Source organism: Salmo salar, chromosome 25 (assembly GCF_965601325.2).
Source record: "Salmo salar chromosome 25, fSalSal1, whole genome shotgun sequence".
In the NCBI taxonomy this organism is placed as follows: Eukaryota; Metazoa; Chordata; class Actinopteri; order Salmoniformes; family Salmonidae; genus Salmo; species Salmo salar.
Window position 1 is genome coordinate 15202343 of NC_138315.1, and position 26913 is coordinate 15229255.

General features: G+C 41.6%; 2 protein-coding genes across 6 annotated transcripts in view; both read left to right on the forward strand.

The window, feature by feature from the left end:
* ubr3 (ubiquitin protein ligase E3 component n-recognin 3) overlaps nt 1-11020 on the forward strand; it is a 48681-nt gene extending 37661 nt beyond the window's left edge. For 2 of the 4 annotated variants that reach the window (XM_014173236.3, XM_014173237.3), the window contains exons 32-39: nt 3402-3502; nt 5271-5395; nt 6413-6520; nt 6767-6892; nt 7003-7182; nt 8066-8275; nt 8497-8636; nt 8791-11020. In XM_014173236.3, coding sequence (XP_014028711.3) covers nt 3402-3502; nt 5271-5395; nt 6413-6520; nt 6767-6892; nt 7003-7182; nt 8066-8275; nt 8497-8636; nt 8791-8908 — 1108 coding nt within the window. In that variant the 3' untranslated portion in view covers nt 8909-11020. Of the gene's footprint in view, nt 1-3401; nt 3503-3712; nt 3939-5270; nt 5396-6412; nt 6521-6766; nt 6893-7002; nt 7183-8065; nt 8276-8496; nt 8637-8790 lie in introns of those variants that run through there. The other 2 variants (XR_014382613.1, XM_082968919.1) reach the window with 2 other exon arrangements.
* A 2143-nt stretch (nt 11021-13163) lies between these two features.
* myo3b (myosin IIIB) overlaps nt 13164-26913 on the forward strand; it is a 97719-nt gene continuing 83969 nt past the window's right edge. For both annotated transcript variants that reach the window (XM_014173244.3, XM_082968920.1), the window contains exons 1-8: nt 13164-13243; nt 13508-13550; nt 18960-19143; nt 21084-21218; nt 21870-21974; nt 22237-22336; nt 23085-23161; nt 23874-24019. In XM_014173244.3, coding sequence (XP_014028719.1) covers nt 13237-13243; nt 13508-13550; nt 18960-19143; nt 21084-21218; nt 21870-21974; nt 22237-22336; nt 23085-23161; nt 23874-24019 — 797 coding nt within the window. In that variant the 5' untranslated portion in view covers nt 13164-13236. The remainder of the gene's footprint in view (nt 13244-13507; nt 13551-18959; nt 19144-21083; nt 21219-21869; nt 21975-22236; nt 22337-23084; nt 23162-23873; nt 24020-26913) is intronic.

Sequence of the window (26913 nt, forward strand, 5' to 3'; positions counted from 1 at the left end):
AAATGCTTTGCTTTCTCCCACTGCATTAAAGTGGGGGGGGGACTCCTCGAGGGCAATTGGAAGTGTGACGTCATTGCAAGTTTTTTAAGTGCACAGCATATTAAGGTCAGCCACAGGAGGTTGGTGGCATCTTAATTGGGGAGGATGGGCTCGTGGTGAAGGCTGGAGCGGAATCAGTATTAAATACATGGTTTCTGTGTGTTTGATGCCATTCCATTTGCTCCATTCCAGCCTATTATTATTATTATTATTATTATTATTATTATTATTATTAGCCATCCAGCGTATACACTATATTCAAGGGAGGACTTTGTTCTTGGCCCTGGGAAGATACAGGCAATGGGCTCATACAGTGGGCTCAAAGTATTGGGACAGTGATGCTTTTTTGTTTTGGATCTGCACTCTTTGAAATTATACAATGACTGAAGTTAAAGTGCAGACTGGCAGCTTTAATTTGAGGGTATGTCCATCTATATCGGGTGAACCGTTTAGAAGTTACAGCACTTTTTGTATATAGTCCCCCCATTTCAAGGAAAAATTCACTTGTGTATTAAATTAGTAAAAAGTTAAAAAGTGAACTATTTGGTCCCATATTCATAGCATGCAATGACTACCTCAAGCTTGTGACTCTACAAATTTGTAGAGACCCACTATCTTCTCACCATTACAACTACGGGGGGGGTGGTTTATGATATTTGTGATTCTTACTTTCTCACTCATCATTATTCAGGATTATCCGTAGTCATGGCAACATCCACATTAATGTAGAAGTGTTATTAAAGATGACAGTCTGCACGTTAACCTCCATAGTCATTTATCATTTCAAATCCAAAGTGCTAGAGTACAGAGCCCAAAAAACTGCAAAAAATGTCACTGTCCCAATTTATTTTGCAGGTCAATGTATTTTAGCGTGCACATTCTTTCTAACATGCACCTACCAGTAGTTATTGGGAACAATCAGGGTGGAAATTGACAGAATTGAATGGGTAAACCCAGCTAGGGGTCCACTTAAACAACGATTGCTAAAAATATTTTCTGTTGAAAGTGGCAAACTGCTCTGATGTCTCTGCTCTTTATTTGTTAGCCCCATCCGGTCTTGTCCATGTCCATCCGGTCTTTTCCCCCTCCTTTCTCTTTTACCTGTTGCTGCTGTTTTGAATTTTTTTCATGTACGGTTTATAATACAGTTCTTTGACAGGTGGTGGGGAGAATAGAAGCAGTAAAAGGAAGCTGACGCAAATCACTCAAATATTTAAAACGTTATTATGGTAGATCAATAAGTTTTAAATTGTTATAGGCTTATGGAGAATTCAAGATGAACAAGTTAAAGGTGTTCAATATAATAAACAATCATTCGGATTTACTTTAGTAGGATGGATTAGAAAAGTACCAGATACCAGGAGTGGTCTTCCTGAACGAAGCACACTAATAAGCTCGAGGCATAGGGTCTTGCACATACCGGAGCCTACATGCAGTTACTAAAATAGCTCTTATCTTTTGATTAGAAGCTATTTCTGTTCAGTCACTCAGCATCGCTGTTTCTAGCTTCCTACCTGAGGGACGGACTGAGGTGTATTCCCATTGGTTGGAGATGTCTTTGAGCCAAGGTTTGAGGTGCGTTCAGAAAGAGCAACACAGCACAACGTTTTGAATGGACATTTTAATAATAACTGTTCAAAGGATTCACCCACAATTGTATTCAAATTTAAACTGGAAGGTTCATTCCCCCTCCTCATTCATCCCGTCCCGTTTCCACTCACGGGAAAAATAAGACGTTTTCAGACCCCTTGACTTTTTCCACATTTTGTTAGGTTACAGCCGTATTCTAAAATCGAAAATAATTTTCCCCCCCTCATCGATCTACACACAATACTCCATAAAGACAAAGCAAAAGCAGGTTTTTAGAATTGTTTGAAAATGTATATAAAAAAATAAGTATTCAGACCCTTTGTTGAAGCACCTTTGGCAGCAATTACAGCCTCGAGTCTTCTTATGACGCTACGAGCTTGGCACACATGTATTTGGGGAGTTTCTCCCATTCTTCTCTGCAGATCCTCTCAAGCTCTGTCAGGTTGGATGGGAAGCTTCGCTTCACAGCTATTTTCAGGTCTCTCCAGAGATGTTCGATCGAGTTCAAGTCCAGGCTCTGGCTGGGCTGCTCAAGGACATTCAGAGACTTGTCCCGAAGCCACTCCTGCGTTGTCTTGGCTGTGTGCTTAGGGTCATTGTCCGTTGGAAGGTGAATCTTCACCCCAGTCTGAGGTTCTGAGTGCTATGGAGCAGGTTTTCATCAAGGATCTCTCAGTACTTTGCTCCATTTATCTTTCCCTTGATCCCGACTAGTCTCCCAGTCCCTGCCAATTCTGCCACCACCATTATTCACCATAGTGATGGTGCCAGGTTTCCTCAATACGTGACGCTTGGCATTCAAGCCAAAGAGTTCAATCTTGGTTTCATCAGACCAGAGAATCTTGTTTCTCATGGTCAGTCTTTAGGTGCCGTTTGGCAAACTCCAAGCGGGCTTTCATTTGTCTTTTACTGAGGAGTGACTTCCATCTGGCCACTACTATAAAGACCTGCTTTGTGGAGTGCTGCAGAGATGGTTCTCCCATCTGAGGAACTCTGGAGTTCTGTCAGTTACCATTGGGTTCTTGGTCACTTCCCTTGCCAAGGCCCTTCTTGGTCACCTCCCTTGCCAGGTTGTCCAGGTGGCCAGCTCTAGGAAGAGTCTGGTGGTTCCAAACGTCATCCATTTAAGAATGATGGAAGCCACTGTGTTCTTGGGGACCTTCCATGCTGCAGACATTTTTTGGTACCCTTCCCCAGATCTGTGCCTCGACACAATCCTGTCTCGGCACTGTACGGACAAAGCCTTCGACCTCATCGCTTGGTTTTTGCTCTGACATACACTGTCAACTGTGGGACCTTACATAGACAGGTGTGTGCCTTTCCAAATCATGTCCAATCAATTGAATTTACCACAGGTGGACTCCCAAGTTGTAGAAACATCTCAAGGATGATCAATGGAAACAGGATGCGTCTGAGCTCAATTTCGAGTCTCATAGTAAAGGGTCTGAATACTTATGTAAATAAGGTATTTCTGTTCTTATTTTTTTAATACATTTGCAAACATTTCTAAACCTGTTTTCACTTTGTCATTATGGGGTATAGTGTGTAGATTGAGGATTTTCTTTCTTTTAATCCATTTTAGAATAAGGCTGTAACGTAACAAAATGTGGAAAGTCAAGGGGTCTGAATACTTTCCTTATGCACTGTACCTACCTGGTGTACCTACCTGGTATTTCTTGTTTCAATGAATACTTAACTCTTATCTGAATACGAATGTACTGTATGTTTTTCAATGTCTTAAAGCGGTACATCAGGTGTGTTGTTCTCTACAGCTGCCTGGATGACGAGAGGCCAGAGGTCCCCATGCTGTTCAGAGACTGCCCATCCCTGCTCATCATCTTTGTGTTGACCATGCCACAGCCACTACGCAAAGGTGCTGTCACTCTCCTAACTATCCATAATATTTTTTATTAATTTTTTTAATCAGACAAGAGGGACAGGAGTGGAAGGGGAGTTAACGAGGCTACAGAGGGAGGTTTCTCATTGGCTGGGTCAGAATGACAGACCGTTATCAGTCCTAATCATGACTAAATTAGGGAGGGTTTTTATCTGTTCTTCCGTTCCCTCTATTTTTGGCTGTCAGGAGCAGAGTGACATCGCCCTGTTTATAGAGGCTGTGCACCCTTCACATGCCCTTCATCTCCAGCTGAGTGCTTCCTGTTTGATCTCCTCCAGGCTCAGCCCCGTGCCCGAGGGGAGGGCCACTACATTGGAGCCCAAATTGCAGCAATCATAGGCCTACTTAATGGGTGCCATGCCATACAAAGCTGTGCTGTGCTGAACTGCCTGAATCCATGGACACTGAGGCGGTATGAGGCCTAAATATCTATCCTAGCATCAAAACGTAGAATACTCTGAAATTTAGGTTAAACTCAACTCTGGTAAACAATATACAGTACAATACTATTGTACATGGTGAGTGAAAAAGAGCCTGAGATGGTATTGGTTATTGGTGAGTTGATATAGCTGTGACAGGTTTTGTTTTTCTCCAGAGAAAGCCATTCCACAGCTGTTAGACCTCTTCTCCCTATTGACTGATTAGCACCTCCTTACATTGCCCTTCAGTCTGCCGGGGAAAACGGCACTCAATGTCTTACGCACTTTTAGATGGACTTTGTGTCTTCTTCAATTCCACATTGATTAAGCCAAATAAGCATCATTACGGCCCTCCTTGTGACATGGAGAATTGATTTTTAACACATCACTATGCGAGATGGGTGTGAATTAAGTATTTTTTTATTATATCCGTGGCATGGAGGTCAGGACATGTCTGGGTTTTTGTCTCATTTAGAGTGGATAGGAGGGGCGGGGGGGGGGGTCCTAACAGCCTATATGTCCTTCATGGCAGTAAAGGTTGTGTGTTTTTTTTTTTTTATGTGCTGACAAGCAACACAATGGCCAGTCCAGAGGACCTGTCACCACCACCACTTTCCTAAGGAGGGGGAATTGTTTTTCTGTCGGTTCAAATCCAAGACCTGCTCCAAATCGCAGCCTCCACCTGGCGGGCCCGTGCCCCCTGCTAATTACAAGTCTATTTGATGAGCCTTTATAAACACAGGAGCGTTCCTCTGGAGACCAAACCCAACCTATTGACTTGTCTTCTAGCCCAATAGAAAGGTTTCATCTCCTTTTGAAGGCAACCTGATTGTCCAGCTCTTACAGATCATTCTAGGCCTCCTTTTAAGTCATTTTTTTTACTGTTGAACATGGATGAAACGGCTTTCTATTTAACAAGGTGTTCGAAGTAGTCATTGGGAAGAGATAATGTACTGTATGCCTATATTAATGTATTGTTCCACTTAGTAATTTGTCTGTGGAGAACACATCTTGGCTGTTGTGATTTCCTGTTTTTGCTGATTGCTAGGATGCTCCATCCATGCTCATAATTATTGTAAAAGAAAAATGCAAATGAAGGGTGGTAATTTGCCTATTCTTCCAAAACGATTAACTTTGTTGCCATCATATTCCTGTTTTTATGATATGCAGATTTTCATCCATGAGTGGTTCTTCGAATGAGAATGGCAACAACTTTAATTATGAATCCATTATTCTTCTCAAAACAATGAAAGTCTGACCAAGACTATGTAGCGCGAGTATCCCGACACTATACATGGGTGTGTCTCCTCTCTCTGTCCCTGCAGAACACTTCATCTGTCTGGTGAGGATGCTGTACAACCTGCAGTACACCCAGGCTCTGGCATCTCTCTCAGCCAAGTTCAGCCCCGAGGAGAGGCAGGCCTGGAGCACGTCTGGCGCTCTCAAGAAGGTAATGGACATATCACCCACTCTCCTCACCGTACTGCCGCCTTGTACTCTAACAAGTAAGCTTAGGAAAGTTCCCTCGATTGAGAAGCCAGTGCATGCCGTGTCTCTATACTTTCTACCTGTTATTCCCAGGAACTGTTTACAGCCGTAGCAAATGAGTGTGAATGCAAATAAAGATTAAGCCCTGGCCGAGTTAATTTAAGCCGTTTGAGCTGTAGATGTATCGATCATCATTATCAAGGAGAGAGAGATTACCGGAGAGGGCTGACATTAATTGGCTTTTCATCTTCAGTCTATTAAATCTGTATTAGCAAGTGGCTGGTTGGAATGTAAATGGGCAAACAGCAAAATGCCCACCCTTTAGTGTTTTCTATCTATTGGGGCAGGGCTGAAAATCTCCCCCCCACTCCGTCACGAACAATGCAGCACTTACTCGCTCACTAGCTGTCATTTCAGACCGCTTGGAAATCCTCATTGTTAACACGGGCCATATTTGGAGGGATGTCGTTGTATTTAAATTGCAGTTGATAAAAAGACGCCAAAGTCTCAACCGAGATCCCGAGCCCAGAGGAAGGAAATCCTGACTCCAAATTCCTCCAGCTATAAATCTAGGACTGAGAACGCCAGGCTAGATAAGACTGGCTGCTGGTTTATATTCTCCCACCGTCAACTTGATAAATGCCAGCAGCTTTACTCCATATAGAATATTAGTCAAACCAGTTTAATTTTTATCAGAACACACATTCAGTAATGTCTTGGCGCTTATCAACTGTGAAATATTTTATTGCATGAAAATGTGTCCTCGGCTTATTCTGCATAAGATATTATACAGTGCTGCACATGTTTGAGGGGGAAATATGCACACTGCAGCACATCTCAAATACTTGACAATTGACTGCTTGAATATCATATTAAACAATTCCAGTGGCATAAGCTGAATTGTTTCAAAGTAGTGTCATTCTATAGTACTGTGTACTCTTGTCACCTCTCCAATACTTTTTGACTTTTTCTCACACAGAATGCTTTCAATGCCGAGAAGTCCTATGACGCTCTTCTCAGCCATGTCATCGGTGAGCTGTCCAAGGTGAAGACTGTGTATGATGTGAACACTGAAGTGCCGTCTATGGTAAGCCATAATAGCATTTGGGGTTTCAAAACAAAGCTGCCGAACTCTGTGCTTGGCTAGCTCCATCTCTCTTGGTAATCCCCCACCTGGTTTTCTCCTCTTTTCTCTTATATGATAAATTGGCCATTACCCAGAACAACAATGCTTTGATATCTGTGCTCTCTGAAGGAGATGTATATCACCCCATTATCAGCCAGCTGTCGAAAGGTTATTGATGAGGCATTACTCCTGTGCTTCCTTCCCCAGCTGAGCTCCAGTGTGTGGTCCCCACACTCCATAGAGTACAGCCTCCAGCAGTTCTGCCTGCCCTACCTCCGCCTCTCCTGTCTCCTGCAGCACCACCTCTATGGGGACAAACTGTCAGGCTGCCCGGTACGGTTACTGTTACTGTTCCACATCTTTGTCTGTTTATCTACCTGCCTGCACCGTAGCAGCTCCAACCCCACTGCTTTAACTCATACTGACCATTTGTTCTATTTCAGGAGGTAGAGGAGTTCTCAGGCCTCGCCGGCTGTCTAGGGCTCCTGGCCCCGGCCCTTCAACCATCCAACCCCATCTACAGTGCCTCGTGTCTTGACTGGACGGTCAACGCTTTCGACCTGATGACTCAATGGTGCTCTGAGGTCACGGGGCTCTCTGACACTCAGGCAAAGAAATCAATAGTAGGTTTGAGGCTGAGCACTTAACGCCACCAATCGTTGTGCTCCATTTATAACGTCTCCAAAGCACCAATGGTGGTGTCATTTTGTTTTTCACTATTGTGTTTATAAGAAAAGACTATTGACACCACGTGTGAGCCATGGCATTTCAGGCCCTTTATTTTAGCCATTGCTGCGTATAGCCCCTCTTCTGTATATTCAGTGCTGAATATAGCCCTTGCGAGAGTAATGTTTTTCCCACCCTGCCTTTGTCACTCAGCACTGACCTTTGCTGCCTTGCATCACAAGATGAAACCTCACATCGCTTCACACTGCCGTTCTGGATTTTTTTCCCACATACCTTTCAACCCACAACATTACACCCTGGAGTTGAAGTCAATACTGAAAAATGTGGCATATAGGACCTCTTGACAAGTTATTCAGTAGAAGGCTTAAAACTTACTTTAACTTCCTATATTCTTAAATCCCTTTTAGTAACAAGTGGGGAGAGACAATGCCCCAACTGAAATGAATGTACAGTAGCCTAAGTGTTTCTTGGGGGTGGTGCTTAAAGGAGCAGGATGAAAGGGCTATGTCATATTTTCAATGTCTAAATGTTGCCAAGGCGACCTGATGAGTCCGCTGATTAAGACTCTATTGACAGGTTAGAGAGAACAGAAGAGCACATGGCTAAATGAAAGGCACTTGAGAGTCGGCTCTTGCGGGATTGGATTGGTTTTGTTCTTAAGTGATGAGGCAGCTGAAGGGTAGACCTACCATGGACAAGGCACAGTAGTGAGCACCAGCTCCTATTCCATCCAAGCTGTTACAATGGATATCCTAGGTCACAAAGTTACAGTTCAAAATTGGAATGTTGTGACAAACATGTTTTTTTTTCTTCATCCAGACCTTGCTTGTCCAGGATCCACAGTGGGCGTCCCCCCACCTCCTCCACTTACCTGACCACTACAACATCATCTTCCAGTACTACCACAAGAAGGCCTGCACTGCCTGCAAAAAGGTGCCAAAGGACCCAGCACTCTGCCTCGTTTGTGGCGCCTTCGTCTGCCTCAAAGGGCTGTGCTGCAAGCAGCAGGGGATCTGTGAATGTGTTTTGGTGAGTGGCCCTGCTTTTTCGACGGCCATATTAGACTATATCTGAAAAAAACACCATGATCTTCATACCGTGTTTAAAAAGATGTGTTATTCATTGGGTGGCCCGACGTGCTTAATTTTTAGGTCATCGATGGATATTATTGCTTGCTTGCTTGGGTGGTGCTGCTGTGTGTGCAGATGACTATGTGATTAGGTGAAGAGATTGTTTATGTCTGTCTTTAGCACTCTCAACACTGTGGCGCAGCAACGGGCATCTTCCTATTGATCAACGCCTCTGTCATCATCATTATCCGAGGGCATCGCTTCTGCCTGTGGGGCTCCGTTTACCTGGATGCCCATGGAGAGGAGGACCGCGATCTACGGTACGAATACACTCCGTAGACACGTCGCCAAACACTTCTTCTGTTTCATATCTCACACAGTGATCTTGTCAGGTTCTCACTTGAACGGTTGATGTGGTGGGGACTATGCCGATAATTGTAAAAATGTAAATAAATCATTTCAATCTTTTTGCAGTCGTGGCAAGCCCCTGTTTCTATGTGTGGAGAGGTATAGAGTGCTGCAGCAACAGTGGGTTTCGCACACCTTCGATCACATTAACAAGCGCTGGGGACCTCACTACAACGGACTGTAAGGTTACCGAACCCACACCCTGATGGGAAAGAATCTCTTTGGCTTATGTGTCTGCCTCTGTTAAACATATAGGAATCTTATCATGTGATATAAACAAATATGCAGTGAGTGTGTCACTGCCACAGCCTTGGATTATGTGGAGTTTGGTGTACAATCATGCCTAAAGACTAACTGTGTGTGTGTGTGTGTGTGTGTGTGTGTTTTTATTTAAGTGATTTACTGTGTGGATTTCAACAGGGAGAAACCTGAAAGCACAACTTTTCCCTGTAACACATTAGTTTGGAAGAGGTTTTGAAGGCAGACATTTTTTTTTCACGAAAAAATACTCTGATTCTGGTGAATATTTGGACACTCTGATTGGCTTACAGTTTGAGTTCGAACTACTCGATATTTGGAGTATATAGAATGACAGATTTGCCCCTGGTAAGGTTATTGATTATCATCTTTGTCACCATGTACGAGTTGCTGCATATCCCTCATTTTTGGACTTTGTACTGCTGGCATGAGTTTAAAGCTCTTGATAAGTATACCAATGTTATTGCAAATTGTGTGCTCAGTGTGTGTGTTGGGGACATTCTGGTAGGCGACACAAGTCCACTCATCAACAAAGAGTTTATTGCAGTTAAGCAAAGGCAATTGTTTTTAATTTTTATTCATCCTCAGGTATAATTTTTTTGCTGCAGTTTAAAATACAACGTTTTTACTATTTTTAATAAATGTTGCTGCTCATTGTTCAAATAGGTAATTTTACCTTTGTAAAGATTATTTTTGTTTTCTTTTTCTAAGAAATTAAGGTTTTGTTTATGGTAGATGGCTGGCAACAGGTTGTTGATTCCAGCTCGCTGCAAGGTTGAGGGAGACAGTCATCTCTATTGGTCTTTGCAGTCCTGCCTTTATGCCTCCGGCCCGGGTCCCTGAGGAAACTCAATGCCCACTCACCAGTCTGGCCACAGTAGAGTACAAAGAAAATACTGTTGTGGAGTATATCTGTCCAATGTAATTGGCATGCTTTTCCCAAGATCTCCATTGCTCAGAATCTCATGTGCAATGGGATTTTGCTATAGTTAAATTGAAATATTTTTATTTCAAAGTTATTGTACTGGTATGGCTTTCTTTAAGGGAATGGGAATCATTTCATCCTTTGCTGGTGAATAATTTTGCAGTTTTAGAGTACAGTTTAAAAAAAAAATTGGCCTGATTTTCACATTTCCTTTTAGTTTCTCTGTAAATGTATATGGGCTCATAATGCAAGATCCCATCTTTTAAATAACCATAGGTAAAGACAAGTAATTGGGAAATTGTTGAAGATGATAATAGATGTGGTTTTGCGAAGTGTAATAGCGTTAACCTTAACAAATTTGTTATTCATGTAATCCACAGTTGTGGTCCAATTATATCATTTTCTATACTTTCAAATAACAGTTTATTTGTATGCTTTTGATTGCCAAAAGTTATAATTACAGTATATTTATAAGGAAGACTATTTCCTTATGCCTACATTTCTCCAAGTTTTTAAAATTATTATCTTGGGTCATGGATGCATTCCAATGTTCGACACCAGACTTCAACCATAATACACAATGTATGCATGACATTGTTTTTTCAGTCACACTTTAGTCACACTTTTTGAGTTTTGGGTCTTAAATGCTTAGTTTCAATTACATTGTCACCAGCTGGACGAGTAGATGGCCTACTTATCCACTTGTGCGTGCAAGATAACTTTTAGTGAAAAACAGCACATTCAAATCCTTGGGTGATTTATTCTGGTGAAAGTATTTTGTGAATTGCTGGTCCACATCGTGCTCGAATGATGAATCTTTTAGGAAATATTGATTTCCATCCACGCATGCTGCTGATCTGTCTACTCTGAGATTCCCTTCCCTCTTTTTTTGCCAGTCCCTACTTTGTAGCCTACATGACTGCAACAAAATATCCAATGAGTGATGGGTGTACGTTCTAATGGAAAGTTCTTTGTTCTCCTGTATGAATGAAAATCAGGAATACAGTACATTACTGTAGGTGCTGATTCAGGCTTTCTGAGTTGGATCAGAAAGTGTGACTTGGACATTTATTGCAAAATGTAACATATGTTAATAAAATATAAACACACCGACTCGTTTTTCTTCATTCTCCATGCTGATGTCATTTAGATTATATAGGAAATATTGATTTCCATCCACGCATGCTGCTGATCTGTCTACTCTGAGATTCCCTTCCCTCTTTTTTTGCCAGTCCCTACTTTGTAGCCTACATGACTGCAACAAAATATCCAATGAGTGATGGGTGTACGTTCTAATGGAAAGTTCTTTGTTCTCCTGTATGAATCTCAGAGTAGACAGATCAGCAGCATGCGTGGATGGAAATCAATATTTCCTAAAAGATTCCTCATATATATATATATCCTATTTTTATTCTCCGGTGAGTTTGTGTTGTCGGTCCATTCAGATGATTAACATAATTGGCCTGCAGCAAAGCCCCTTGTGCTTCCTTTGTCTACTCAGGCCATTAACTATGATTTCTCAGGACCTCAAGTTGAAATTGAGGTTAGCTCCATGGTAACCCTTAAAGATGGACTATGCAAAATCACTCAATTTACTGTTTGAAATTAGGAAAACTATTAGAATTTTTGCAGTTTGTGACAAAACAAGCAAGTACAGTGTAGAGAATCATTCTACCATCGCAACAGCGCTGAAATATATTTTCCCATAACCAAAATTATTGTATTTTCAGCTGTTTGAAGCTGGTGCACACAACCTAAAGTAAGCAAAGAAGAATCGTTAAGAACGGTAAGCATAGAAAATGGTGCACATAGCACAGATCTACTGCTTCTTAGACTTGCTTTCAATGAGTGACTGATCTAGAACTACCATTTCTATGTGAATTTGTTCAGGTTGCCCAAAAAAGTTACAATATTGCCTCAGCACTAACATGTACATCCTGCTCTTGCAGTCGAGCTGGGAGAAGAAACTAAACTGTCCAAAATGGGAAAGAATAATACACAAATATTCAGCCACAATTTGGGGCTGAATATCATTATTTTCCATTTGGACGGTTCAGTTTCTTCTCACAGCTCGAATGCATGGTTGACTGTAAGAGCAGGATGTACATGTTAGTGCCAAGAGGCAATATTGTAACTTTTTGGATATTCTTTCTCTCAACCTCAAACACATGGTCAAAGTTATGCTCTGGTCATATGGTGAAAACTCAAATTTGTATTTCATTTTTGTGAGATGTATTGTTACTGCTTACAATGTTTCCATGTAAATGATCACATACGCCTACTACATCACACGAATTCAAAAAACATACTGTAATTGAAATTAAACACATTACATCCATTGATTCAGATGAATCTACTTCTTGCCACAGTGAATTTAGTCTCTGGGCACTGTTGCAGAAATGTGCAGATAGAACAGGTCATTGTTCTGGGACTGGGGGCACTATGGATCATTTACTCATTGGTTGCTTTGACTGAATAATATGATTTTAAGGTACAATTTGAAATAAATAAGAATTTGTTCTTAACTGACTTGCCTAGTTAAATAAATACAAAAATGTAACTTAGCCTATACTTTCAGTCTACATGACCTGTGGAAAACATGTCTTTGTAGTTAGAAATAAAGGATGTGCAATTTGGATTGATATAAAACCACAGACATCTGTGAGAATCAGAGAGAGAAACTCACGTTTTAAATGAGAAGAAAACAACTAGGCAGAGACCAATTCACAATGCATCATTGCAAGCCAATGAGGGCATTACATGCCAAATAGGAACTATGAATGACAGCAACAGATTATATTGCTCACTGGATGAAAACTGGGTTGAAGTTTCAAAGACAAAAGGCCTCTCTCAACGTAATGACCAGTACTGTACAAAGCCTCTATGTCATGGCATCATCTCTAATTAGTGGAATTTGTCAGACATGCAGATGATGCCAGCAGGGAATCCTAAGAGTTTCAACATTTGTTAAATAGTTAGCTAAACCAAGGCCTTTTTCTAAAATGGAGCTTTTCTCGCACGCTCTGATCACACGAGCACTGAAATATCCGCCACAGGCATCCCTACATTTGAGGAACTTGTTAGTTCCGTGCTTTGGTAAGATCTTATTTATTTAAAAAAATGTGAATTTGTAAAACATTTTGTATGTGCTATATTACATAAGCCTAAATAAGACATATACAGAATGTGGAGCAGTAGCTTGCAGAGCAAGTTGGTTAGGGTATATTATTTCCTCTCAATTGCTTATCAAGTTCCTGTTAATAATTAAACCTTTGACGGGTGACTGTGGTTAGTGAGAAAACCGAGAAAATCAGTTCGGATATGTCGCTATGGAAGGTAAGGTACAGAGAAAGTGTATTGATTGGATGATGCTTGTCTACATTATGCTTAAAACATTTGTCATAGTGTAGTTACAAACGTCGGAATGTCGTTCGTTATCTCCGCATTCCTGAGATGGGGATGCCTGTGTTTGAACTGGCCATGTCATGTGTCGCAAATTATCAAATTGAAAGTAAAATGTTTTGTTTTTTGTGCCTGTCAAGATGTTTTATAAGTTCTGGTTTGTTTCAGAGTCTTTTCTATAATTTAAAACATTTCCAGGGTTCGGGTTCACAAATGGAAATACTGACGCAGCAACGACAGGGTAAGGCTTTAATAAAAAATATATTCAAAATACATGACTTCAATATTTTGAAATGAAATGTAAATAGTCTTTTTTTTCTTTAAGCAGCAGTACCAAAAACAAACATATGACTACAGTACCTAGCAAAGCATAAGTTGGCAGACATGAAGATTACATAGAGGCTTTAAAGGCCCATTGCAGTCAAAAACGTGATTTTCTTATGTGTTATATAAACTGAGTGTACAATACATTAGGAACACCTGCTCTTTGCATGACATAGACTCACCACGTGAATCCAGTTGAAAGCTATGATCCCTTATAGATGTAACCTTTTAAATCCACTTCAACCAGCGTAGATGAAGGGGAGGAGACAGGTTAAAGAAGGATTTTTAAGCCATACACATGGATTGTGTATGTGTGCCATTCAGAGGATGAATGGGCAAGACTAAAGATTGATGTGCCTTTGAACGGGGTATGGTAGTAGGTGCCAGGCGCACCGGTTTGTGTCAAGAACTGCGACGCTGCTGTGTTTTTCACGCTCAACCGTTTCCCACGTGTATCAACAATGTTCCACCACCCAAAGGGCATCCAACCAACTTGACACAACTGTGGGAAGCATTGGTGTCAACATGGGCCAGTATTCCTGTGGAAAGCGTTTGACACCTTGCTCCGATGAATTGAGGTTGTTCGGAGGGCAAAAGGTGGTGTAACTCAATATTAGGAAGGTGTTACTAATGTTTTGTACACTCGGTGTATATTTCCACACTATGAAGTTGGAATAATACTGTGAAAATGATAATGCCCTTTTAGTGTAAGAGCTGTTCGAAAAGTGCGCCTGAAATTTCAGCCTGTTTAGATGGGATGGAGTTTTGGCCTGCCTGACATCACCAGGCGGTAAATTAGTCAATAGACCAATAAGAAAGAGAGTTCCAAACCTCTCTGCCAATAACAGCAACTTTTTGGTTTTCCCCTCCCCACTCCCAGGCAGTCCTAGCACAATTTTTGCTTGAGAAATTGCTGTTTGCTAAGAAGCTATTTTTGTTAGGCTTGGCTACTGCCTTTTACAAACTCATGTCGCATATCAACCTAAATGATAAAATACAGCACACATGGCATACATGTACAGTATTGACGATAGGGTGTGTCGTTTTTACTCAATGCTCAGGATACATGGAAACACTGAGGAAAATCACCTCAAGGCAAAAGAGTTTTTCCACCTACACGGCAGGATATGGTGAGAGACCAGATCAGATACTCAGTTCTTCACACTTTGGCTTTCACCACTACATATCATACAGTTAGCCTTAGCCTCCTACTGTACAACCATCCTGAAGTCTCACCAGATTAAATTCTGTTTCGCTACATGAAACAAGAGTGCAGCGTTCAGGATGGTCATGGATCAGGCTATACAGGTATCCTGTAGTATGATATTAGTGTTACATCAGTACCTGGTGTACCTATGGCAGCACAGAAGTACCCACCTGTAAACAATGAGGTTTGAATAGAGGGATGCAACACATTTCATCTCCACCACTGTAATCTCTCCATGACTGTGGTCACTGGTCAGACAGGGTTATTGCAAGGACATGACGATTCAAGTTTGACACATTGATGGAGGTTTACAGTACTGTAAAGCCCCTTCATATCCCCTTAACAGGGATTAAAGTTGGGAAGAACTGAGTATTTTCGCAACAGACCATGTAAAACCTATAGGTGCCTATGAAGAATCAAAGTAATTTGGTGAACCATGCTAAATATACCTATACGGTATATGATGAAACACATTGTCGAGCTAGAGGGAAATACATTGCATGTTGTATTGTCACATCTACTGGCTCCAATATTGAGTGCGTTGTTGTAAACTCCTGGCAAATGCTTTTGGCTTTATCCTTCGATGATGCTGAGTGGACATAAATATGTAATACATTTATAATGTTTTATATACATGATTATGTTGGCTGGGGTATCCAACTGCATTGTTTGCATGCATTAAGAGCATTGCATTCTTTACGACGTGTCTTTTTTTTTTCTCCACATGTTGTTGACACAGTGTCGTAGACAATGAGTAACCAGAGCCTTGCCATCAGGCAGTTCTGGTGTCCTGTTCTGCGAGAGCGCTCTTTCATTGTCTCCCAGACATTGGTTTATCTCACATCCGTTTGGGAGAGCGGTTGTAGGAACATTTTCTCTCTCGTTGCTGTGGTGATAAGATATACAGTATTTTGCTGTTAATACACAATAGTCTCAGGGGTAGGGAATATATCAATCTCTCGAATTTGGGTTTATATGAAAACAGGTCACGTTTGGTGTTAATGTATGAATTGTTTGCATGGGGTAGATTCAACAACGTCAGTTCAATTTCAAATCTGATCTATTCATGGTATACTGACAGTTATCTGTATGAAATGGAAGCTGTTGTGGAAGCGAGGCAGCGGTTATCTTTTGCGTTCAGTCTGTGTGATCGTCTTTTATCTCTGTGTTCCCCCTGGGCTTTGTACTCATAGCAACATGACTGCTGGTGTTTGTTGCTCATGTGAAATAAGTCTTGTTTTTGCTGCTAACCATTCAACGAATGAGTACAATGCATTGCAACACACTGCAATTTAGCCTATGCAATTTAAGTACTACCAAGACATTACACAACTGCACATTAAATATAGTATTATAGCCATTTAGAATTTCAATGAAGATCAAGCGTTGTCTGAATCCAAAGTCAAGTATTTTATCAAGAGTATGTCAGTGAGGGAGAGTTAATTTACTGATTGGCGACATGTGTGGGTCACGTGACCTCGTAACTATCCAGAACTTCCTGGTTACCTGTGTGCAACCTGAGAGGCTTCATATCTACCTCGTTTATGACTGGATACATCTGGCACCTGAATATTTAAAACTAGATCACATTGCTGATTACTACTGGATGAATTATTGATCGCTGCTGATTAGCATGATTTGGTCAGGGACATGTTGCTAGGGTAGACACAGAGATACACTTTTAGCAGAACGTGATAGGGAATCAACTGTCACAAACAAGGTATGCATGGGCTATTGAAGCTTTTTTTTTTCTGAAAATATTTTTGAGAGCTCAGTTTGAGATTCAGAGTGCTATACCGTACTGTACGTATGTTATGTAATGTTTGAGTTGAAAGGAGATGTGGGGTTTTTGATTAAGGATGGATGATGTTATATTGACATGGTCTCTTTTGTGTTTATCTCAGCTTTCTTGTTTTGCTACCAGTGGTTATTGTCAGTGTGATGTTTGGCATTCAAAAGGAGACGTTAGAGAGGTGTAAAGGGTTATGTGTAGCGTTGTATTTCATTTCATTCATAGTGTTATGTGTCTTTAGTGATCTGAAGTTTATATCTAAAATCTTATCTAAATTCATACTGTTTTCCTTTTAACAAATGATTTTCAAAAATATATATTTCAGCCACCAATTGAGTATTTTCATGAGAACAATACCAGCTGGACTGGCAAAAGGTTACTTATGCAGATCCGAGGCTTGGGCTTAGTTTTGAAGCACCGGGAGAAAGTTGATATACTAGACTGGGTGTCTGATGCTGCCAGCCACTTTGGTCACACAGCTGCTCTCTAGCAATATGAGCCTACTGTTGTTACAAAAGCCTGGCATAGATGCCTGGGCAACAAGGGAACCACAATGTATTCAATGCACTGAGACTAAAAGATGCTTAGAAACAAAAAGTGTTTCCATTCGTTTAGAGTAATCAATGGCTCAAAAATAGCTTTTTGACCTTGTTGATGCACAAGGCATGTGTGATTTACTGTATTTGAACGGGACTGAGCAGGTAGATTAATTTCTGGATGATCGGTGATGATGGCGTTGTTTTTTTACTGAAGTCGGACAGTGGGGAAAATGATTAGGCGGTCTTGCCTAATGTTACACTTTCAAAGAAGGCTATTGTCTCCCGCTTGTCCACGCTATGTTTGGTTTCTTTGAGGATGGATAAATTCAAGGACTTCAGTCACCACTTTGCTCTGCATGTTTATACATCTCTTCAAATTACTGTTATATCCATCTAGTGTCAAGCCATCACTCACCCTGCTCCTATGCCAATTCATAAATCTATCCACGCTGGTGCAGTGACAGAGAGCCCTGGTGGTCCAAATATCGTTTATTTTTTTTCACGTGAACTGCAACTCAAAATAAATGCTCCCCCGTCTCCCTCGGGGTCAGTCAACCTCTGTGATACATTGCACTTATGTGACAAACTGAAGGGATGGGAGAACTGAACTCCTCTCACTGAGAATATCAATCATTCAGGCAATACGGAATACATACATATGTAAATACATTTTCCTGATCGGTCACATCGTACAACTGCTCACTCAGGTGTGTGTTTTGACACCTCTTGCTTTGCACCATTAACCCATTATATCTGTCATGTTGGTTATGCCCCCCACTGTATACACCCCAGTATGATTTATTACAGGCCTAACCCCTCGGCTTTGATAATAGGGATTTATCCTTCATTTATGACGCTATGGGGTGGTTTCCCGGACACAGATTAAGATTAAGAATCTCCATTGAAGATGCTTTTTAGTCCAGGATTAGGCTTAATCTGTGTCCGGGGAAACTGCCCCTCATTGTGCAGTTACTTAGTATGATTTGATCTTGACCTGTCATCGGATAAAGACACCAAAGTCAGATTGAAAATGATACGATGAAAAAAAAAAAAAAGGAATTGTTTTAGAAAACTCTTTCAGTTTGATTATGTGTGGCGCCTGGGGGACGGGGTTGGTAATGCGGTAGACAAAAGCACCAGTCAAATTAATCTCAGGCCAATCCAATTGATTCTGAAGAGATTGAAGTGTTCTTAGTGGCGTGTTCTTGGACGTAGACTGGATCCCTGTGGTGCGCGCTAATTCGGCGTCCCAGTGCCATGCTGCTTGTTACATGTCCTCCCGGGGATACGCGAGCGTCATCTGTATGGGTCTTGTTTTACTATGAAACACCTTAGTCGTTTGTGTGCACTGCCCAAGGCTTAATGAGTCAGCAGAAAATAACAGTCCCGATGTAAGTACCGTCGTATGGTTTGTATTTTGCTTTCTCTTCATCAGTTTTAAATCTGTTAAGCGCCTCCCATGGCCAAATAGATGTGTCATTGAGCACAGTCAGTGGTGAAGTAATCTACTGTATAACATAGCAAGCTGTTAGGCTCTTTGCTGTTGATATATCGCTAATGAGAAAGTGTGTTTTGGTGGAGCGTTACATGCACATCAGTGTGGTTAAAGCCATATGCGTGATGTTTTGAAGCTAAGCTTAAAGCTATGGTGACACGTTGCCTGCCATCATTCCTTGATTAGCAAAGCTTACCCTAGAGAGGATAAAGTGTTGTCAGGGATGCATATTTAGTTCCAATGTGTGTACATGAATGAAGCATTTCTCTTGGATCTCTTATTATTCAATGTAGGAGATCGCTGTATGGACTATACCCTTACAAGGCCAGTATGATCGGTCTGGAGAGCCTGGCGGATCCATCGGGTGACTGGGACATTGCGGAGACCATCGGTAAAGGAACCTATGGAAAAGTCTACAGAGTGAACAACAGGAAGGATGGGAGTCAGGCAGCAGTCAAAGTCCTGGACCCAATCAATGTAAGTAATTGCAAAAGACGTACAATCAATGCATGTGCCACCTTGTGCATGGAGCTTAATTGCTATGGATCCAGCAAGTTTAGGTGCTCTCCCGCCTAGAATTGTCAACCCTGACCTGTGGCAACACTAAACCAAACAAATGAATAAAGGAAATCATCTCTGTTTTTCTTTACTATTGTTTGGCTTGTCTCAGTATACCAGGCATACAAACAGAGTAAGTTTCATCTCTTATTTCCCTGTACCTGCCTGCCCCTCCTCCTGTACCTGTCCCTGTCCCTGTGTTTACAGTTCCCTAGTAGATTCCCCACCTCTAGTGGCGTGTCCAGGGGATGGCCCAGGCTGGCCACGCCCCTCCACTGAAATCTGATTGGCCACCCCAGTGGCCCCCCCAGAAATTCGGTGATCTCATAGGTCGTCTGTGAATATATTGACTGACAGCAAGACTCCTCGATCTGACCAGAGAAAGCATCCGAGCGAGCGAAACAGCCCTATGTCTTAGTATGTGTAGCCCATGTATCTGATGCTGTCTGGACATGTCATACTCTTTTTGGCCAGACAAAATCAGATACATGGCCTACATATACTAAGACAGAGGGGCGATGTTTGCCTCACTCTGATGCTTTCTCTGGTGAAATAGATTCAGCCTCTTGTGAGTTATGCCTCTTGTGAGTTATGCCTCTTGTGAATTAGCCTCTTGTGAATTAGCCTCTTGTGAATTAGCCTCTTGTGAATTAGCCTCTTGTGAATTAGCCTCTTGTGAATTAGCCTCTTGCGAAAATGATGAAACACGGATAGACATGACGAAGAAATTTCTAACTTTCTTTCTCTTTTTATTGTAAAACATGTTGGGGATGCCGCCACTTTTTTGGCTGAATGTCATTAAACTTATGGTGTTTGTAATAGAGTTTACCTTTCCATTCAAATGGCGGGTGCACAGTGCCCTGTTCAGATGCTGGACTTATTTTGGAGGAGACAAAAGTACGCAAGTAACCTACTTTGAAGTGATTTTGTTTGACAGTCAGATGAAAACTTTATGACTCATCGTGTTCATGACAAATGAAAAGGTAATACATTTGTACGGTGAAATTCCATGTCTTTACTAAAAAGCAGACACTGTATCAATACTTTTGGAATTGATTTAGGATTTATTTTAACAGGGAAATGTACCAAACCTAAGCTGAAGCATTTCATGCGTTGAACCATCATAATTATATTGAAAAATCCACTTTTGATCGATTAAATGTTATGGCCCCCTGTAAACCACCTTGGCCACCCCCATTCAAAATGTTCTAGACACGCCACTTCCCACCTGTTTCCTTTTTCATCTATTTTCACTCCATTTCTACACCCGCTTTCCACGGTCGTCCTAACCAGTCGCTGTCTCCACCTTCCCCATTATGCATGTGTCGCTACCTTAGTGATGTGCAGTTAGCTGCCAGGCCTGTCTGTGCTGCAGATGCCTGGGGCCATGGGCCCTGCAGTGGAGCCATGCTGTGTGTTTGTGAGATTCAGGGCTGAGTGCTTGTTTATGATTGTGTCGGTGCTCCAATCCCTCTTGCGACTCTCTTTGCTAGCCCCCTGCTGCAGCTCCCTGCCTGGCCGGTTATGAAGATGCAGCTGCTTCCATGCTCATTCCTCTCCTTGATTAGACCGCTGACAGTATATTTCACACATCCAGGAAGAAGAATTCTGCCTCTGTGACGCTTTCTCTTCACTTCCACTGAGATTTAAACTGATATAGAAGAAGCTCAATTGGTACTTCTGACCAAGAACTAGTTTCCCCTGTGTTTAATGGTTCCGGGCTCTGATTGAAGGTGTTTTAGCTTCCTTATAATCTCATTTCAACATCCTTTTTCAATACAGTTTGTTGTGTGACTTATCACAAATGTCCTCAGTCAAAATGGTGTGTTACTGATGTAAATGTGTCCTCTTTGACAAAGGATGTTGATGAGGAGATTGAGGCTGAGTACAACATCCTGAGGACCTTGTCCAACCACCCCAACGTGGTCAAGTTCTACGGCATGTTCTACAAGTCAGACGACCTCTCAGGCGGACAGCTCTGGTTGGTTCTAGAGGTGAGATCCCCTGGGTTATTCTGTCTCGCTTTTAAAGTAAGACTTCGCCCAGCTTTACAGTCCTGTCAAATACTGTATATCTATAACATCTCTACGTCTTCAGCACTACACACATGGAGTTAATCATCAAAGCGCTCATACTGTATGACTTTGTCACGGGAGGAAATATAACCCAGTGGTGTTTGCATGTCAAACATTACAGTCTGCTTGTGCTCAATATAAGTAGCTGCACTTTATCTCTCTCCTGTGTTACATCTCCTCCACTACGATCACGTAGTCTTACAGCTGTTGTCTGTTTGAGAAGTAGAAGGATCATAAACAGTAGATTTGCTTTATATCACGGTAGTGAAATCCATCGCAGAGCTGAGAGGAGGTCACCCTCCTACACTGGGGAAAATCGCATGTTTTAAAAGCTCTGGAAGAAAGAGTCGTGACACCAGTCTAGTTGTATGTGCGGGAGGGATGGCTCTTGTGTAATGAATCATAATCTAGTGTAGTGAGTAATGGAGGAACCACTGTTCTCCCTCTCTCTCTCTGTCTATCTCTCGCTCTGTCTGTCTGTCTCTCTCTCTCTCTCTCTCTCTCTCTCTCTCTCTCTCTCTCTCTCTCTCTCTCTCTCTCTCTCTCTCTCTCTCTCTCACACACACACAGCTGTGCAACGGGGGCTCAGTCACCGATCTCATCAAAGGCCTGCTCATGCGGGGCCAACGACTGCTGGAGCCCGTTATCGCATACATCTTATACGGCGCCCTCTTGGTGAGATGGCCAACTGCAAAATGCCTAATGACAGAAGGGGGTGGCATCCATACACAGTGGGCAGGGGATTGACTCAGGTGGTGGCGGGGTGTGGGAGTAATAGATTTCCATCCCTTTAAACAGCAGGGGGAGCTCTTTGATATGCATGGCAGTAGACAGCTTTATTTGAAACACATTCAAATTGTACTAATCACAAACCGTTGATAATGGGGTTACTGACGCTTATTAAGCCCCCCTTTGCTTTCCTCCTCACGCCTGCCAGGGTCTCCAGCATTTACACAACAACCGGATTATCCATCGTGACGTCAAAGGAAACAACATCCTTCTGACCACTGAGGGAGGGGTCAAACTTGTTGACTTTGGTAATGGCTTTTGTTTTCCTGTTGTGGGTGCACTTTGGCTAATTGATGGCTTGTAGAAAAGAGATACATGCATATTACAGGGAGGCTCTGGGAAGTTGTTTGTTGGCTCTGTTTCTTCTGTCTGGGTCTTCATTTAACAGATGACCTATCATTAATAGTTGAAAGTTGATCCATGTTTTTTTTGTCCACAAAAAAAGCCTGTGATGTTATTGGTAAAGAGTATAAGATGAATACAAGCATGTGGAGATCAATGCTTCGTTGCAGTCCACATCTTGCTTCCCCCCTACCCTATATAACATCTTGGTATTTCATGGACCATAGCTTAACCTAAGGCTATTATTGCTAATTTAAATTGCATTATTTGATCCTTTGCATATAAAAAGAAAGCTGTTCTAGCAAATGACTCTGAGTTGCCCCGGGCATGTTTATGTCCTTGTGTGTTGGGAATGAAGTGGACTCCTGCTGATAAAAATCTGTCCCACTTAATTTGAAATTATTATTGCCAATTTATGTTGGTATGGCAGGTTGCCCCACCAAATGATATGCCATATTGCTATTGATTGATTCACACACACTTTCCCTCTGTAATTCACAATCATCTAATATGCACATAACAGCGTATTAAACAACTGTGAATATGTAATTATAACAGGTTGTAATGTGGTATAACACAAACAGTCTTATTTTGCACCAAACACTGATGCGCTGAGAATGAGGTGATTTATTAATTAGTTTGAATTCTATCCAGGTGTCTCTGCTCAGCTGACGAGTGCACGTTTGAGAAGAAACACATCCGTTGGCACTCCCTTTTGGATGGCACCTGAGGTTAGCCTTTTTTTTTTTTTTTTTTACATGCCCAACTAAACCACTTTGCTTGCAATTACATGAGAACACTAAGCGCCAAAATGTCCTACATGATGACACCATTGAGTTGCGTTAGATGTGCTATGTGGACTGTAGAGCGAGACAGACGAGTGACTATGTACTCTGCTGAGGCTGTTCAATATGTAACACCCCCTTGTCATTGTGCATTCCCCTCCACGCGCCCTGCTCTTGAGGTCGCCCCAAGGTTAATAGCTGGGAGTCTGCTGCCCCAGCTTACTGTTTGGCAGAAATGAGGCATGATGATTGGGCTGGTAGGAGGGGTCCTCAGGGGCAATTAGAATAAAGGAGGCTGTTCATTTTGGTCTCAGTAATGATTTTTGACGGTGAGAGAAGGGAGGTTCAATACTAGTTGCAACGCACCTTATCTGATGAACGAATTTAACTGTGCCCTTTTTAAATCAACATTACAATATGTTTTTCGAACACAGGCAATTATAAAATGACTTGATCGTCTTCTGCATTGTTGTCCAAAGCTCATCGGATTTCAGCTCCACAAAATGAACGACTTTTAAGTGGCCATAATGAAGTCAGTACCTCGCTGTTGAAAAGACATTATCGTCATATCATCATGGGCAGTAAGAAACATGGCAGCAACTTGCATGAGAAGTGTCCACCTGCTTGTGTCACGCTTGTCCTGCCTGTGTTGTCCCAGGTCATCGCCTGTGAGCAGCAGTATGACTCCACGTATGACGCCCGCTGTGACGTGTGGTCACTGGGCATCACAGCCATAGAGCTGGCTGATGGAGACCCCCCGTTGTCCGAGATGCACCCCGTCAAAGCCCTCTTCAAGATCCCACGGTAAGGCACTAGAGGGCTCCCTCTGCACACGGCTGGCTGGGGCAGACCAGACACGCAGCAGCAGTCGCGCTCTCATAAGAAGCTTTTGATTTTGGCTGGAGGACAATGGTAGACTGAATTTAAGAGTGGATCGTCACAGAGCCCTTTCTCTGAAAAATTATGAAATGCCAAATGTGTCATGAAATTGTAAAGATTCTTAATGTAATTTTGTGTGGTCATGAAATGCAGAAAAAAATTAGCGTTCTACAATCCGTGTTTCCAAGCTACAAGGCTAGATTGAAAACTCAACTGAAAATTGCAGAATGATAAACTGATCAGAACTGATCAAGAGTTAATGGAACAACATTTGGCCTTAGCCTTAAATATGTTATTTAATCTAAAAACTCTCCTCTGATGTGTTCACAATTTCTGATGAATGATTATTTAAAAACCTCTGATGGTACAAGTGGCTGACCTTTTACTATTGGCACAATCATGCAATTATCTCTCAGTTTGGTGAGGATGTGCCCTTCTGATTGCAATTTGCATTGGTGATTAGCTCCATTCACATTGAGATGAGGCTGTCAGCAGCCACCCATCACAGTGTTATCTCCACCCCACCAAACCTGATGAGAAACAAGCATGCGTCGTGTCGCAGTAGTGGTTATGGGAGCCACAGCAGCGGTTTATCACACCAAACTCGAGTGAAAGGTAAAACAGGTCACAGCAATTACAGGCTCAGAGGAAGCTGTCCTGGTCAAACGAACGCTCCCGAAGCACAGAGCCTGGAATAACACTCGACTGGGTCTGTGGGGAAGCATGCGTTCAGTCATCGGATTTGATAGGATGGAACCTTTTCAGTGGGATGTACACCTAAATTCTGTGTTGTGCTGAGTTGGTGATTGGCCTGTTTTGGTAGAAGGATGAAAACAGCAGACAGCATCTAAAGTAGACGCAGCTATTGATACAGTACCAGAGCAGATGTTGCATTCTGTGTGAATGATTTGAATTGCCCTTAGATAACATTCACTAGAGGTCATGATAAAAATTCCCATTTTTCTTTATCACCTTTTAATGAAATAATTTGACTTTGTGAGAGATTTGGAATATGAATAGAGTTAGACACGTGCAGCAGTCTACCGTTGTTAAGACTGGGGTTTCTTTTTCAAAATTAAAATAGATATTTGGCCCTGGCCCATAAATCTTTTGAATTGGGACCTTTGGCTGGGCGGCGCCAGGATAAATCACAGTGCGGGCACACTGAACCGTGAAATGATTCTGTTAACATGTCATCTGTCTCAAATATATTTTCCCATCAATGCAACAAGGCAGTCAAACTTATAAGGGAAGGTTGTCTGTCAGTGTCTGTCTGTCTGTGCGTTCTATTTGAAACAGAGGACATGTGTTACAAAATGGTGTATCTGTGTGTTACACTTTTATTCTGCACTTTTGAGCACAGAAATGATAGTGATACACAATATGTTGCTTTAATGATTGTAATGAGGTAGATTTAATGATTGTATTGAGGTAGATTTAATGATTGTAATGAGGCAGAGTTAATGATTGTAATGAGGTAGATTTAATTATTGTAGTGAGGTAGATTTAATGATTGTAATGTGGTAGATTTAATGATTGTAAAGCGGTAGATTTAATTATTGTAAAATTAGGTTGATTTAATGATTGTAAAATTAGGTCGATTTAATGACTGTAATGAGGTAGATTTAATGATGGTAATGAGGTGGATTTAATTATTGTAAAATTAGGTGGATTTAATGATTGTAATGAGGTAGTTATAATGATTGTAATGAGGTCGATTTGACGCAACGCGGAGTGCCTGGACACAGCCCTTAGCCGTGGTATATTGGCCATATATCCCACAAACCCCCAAGGTGCCTTATTGCTTTGATAAACCGGTTACCAACGTAATTAGAGCAGTAAAAATAAATGTTTTGTCATACCCGTGGTATAAAATAAAGCCAATCAGCATTCAGGGCTCGAACCATCCAGTTTATAATTCCTTATGACATAAGATTGTATGTCTTTGCACACATTCCTGTATTTCCACCTCACAATCCACTCAATGGCACAGTGTATTTATTAATCTGCGGTGTAAATCCCAAGATTATTCCTATGAGTAGGACATTACCATGACAAACATGGTCTATATTGGGTATAAGCATTATGAAAAACACAACGGATGTTTTTATGAAATATGGCAGTAACTGCATATTCAGTGTCACCATCTAAATTTAGTTGATGCTTCTGTCTGGCTTCACCTACAGTTGAAGTCGGAAGTTTACATACACTTAGGTTGGACTCATTAAAACTCGTTTTTCAACCACTCCACAAATTTCTTGTTAACAAACTATAGTTTTGGCAAGTCGGTTAGGACATCTACTTTGTGCATGACACAAGTCATTTTTCCAACAATTGTTTACAGACAGATTATTTCACTATATCACAATTCCAGTGGGTCAGAAGTTTACATTCACTAAGTTGACTGTGCCTTTAAACAGCTTGGAAAATTCCAGAAAATTATGCCATGGCTTTAGAAGCTTCTGATAGGCTAATTGACATAATTTGAGTCAATTGGAGGTGTACCTGTGGATGTATTTCAAGGCCTACCTTCAAACTCAGTGCCTCTTTGCTTGACATCATGGGAAAATCAAAAGAAATCAGCCAAGACCTCAGAAAAATAATTGTAGACCTCCACAAGTCTGGTTCATCCTTGGGAGCAATTTCCAAAAGCCTGAAGGTACCACGTTCATCTGTACAAACAATAGTACGCAAGTATAAAAACCATGGGACCACGCAGCCGTCATACCGCTCAGAGATGAACGTAATTTTGTGCGAAAAGTGCAAATCAATCCCAGAACAACAGCATAGGACCTTGTGAAGATGTTGGAGGAAACCGG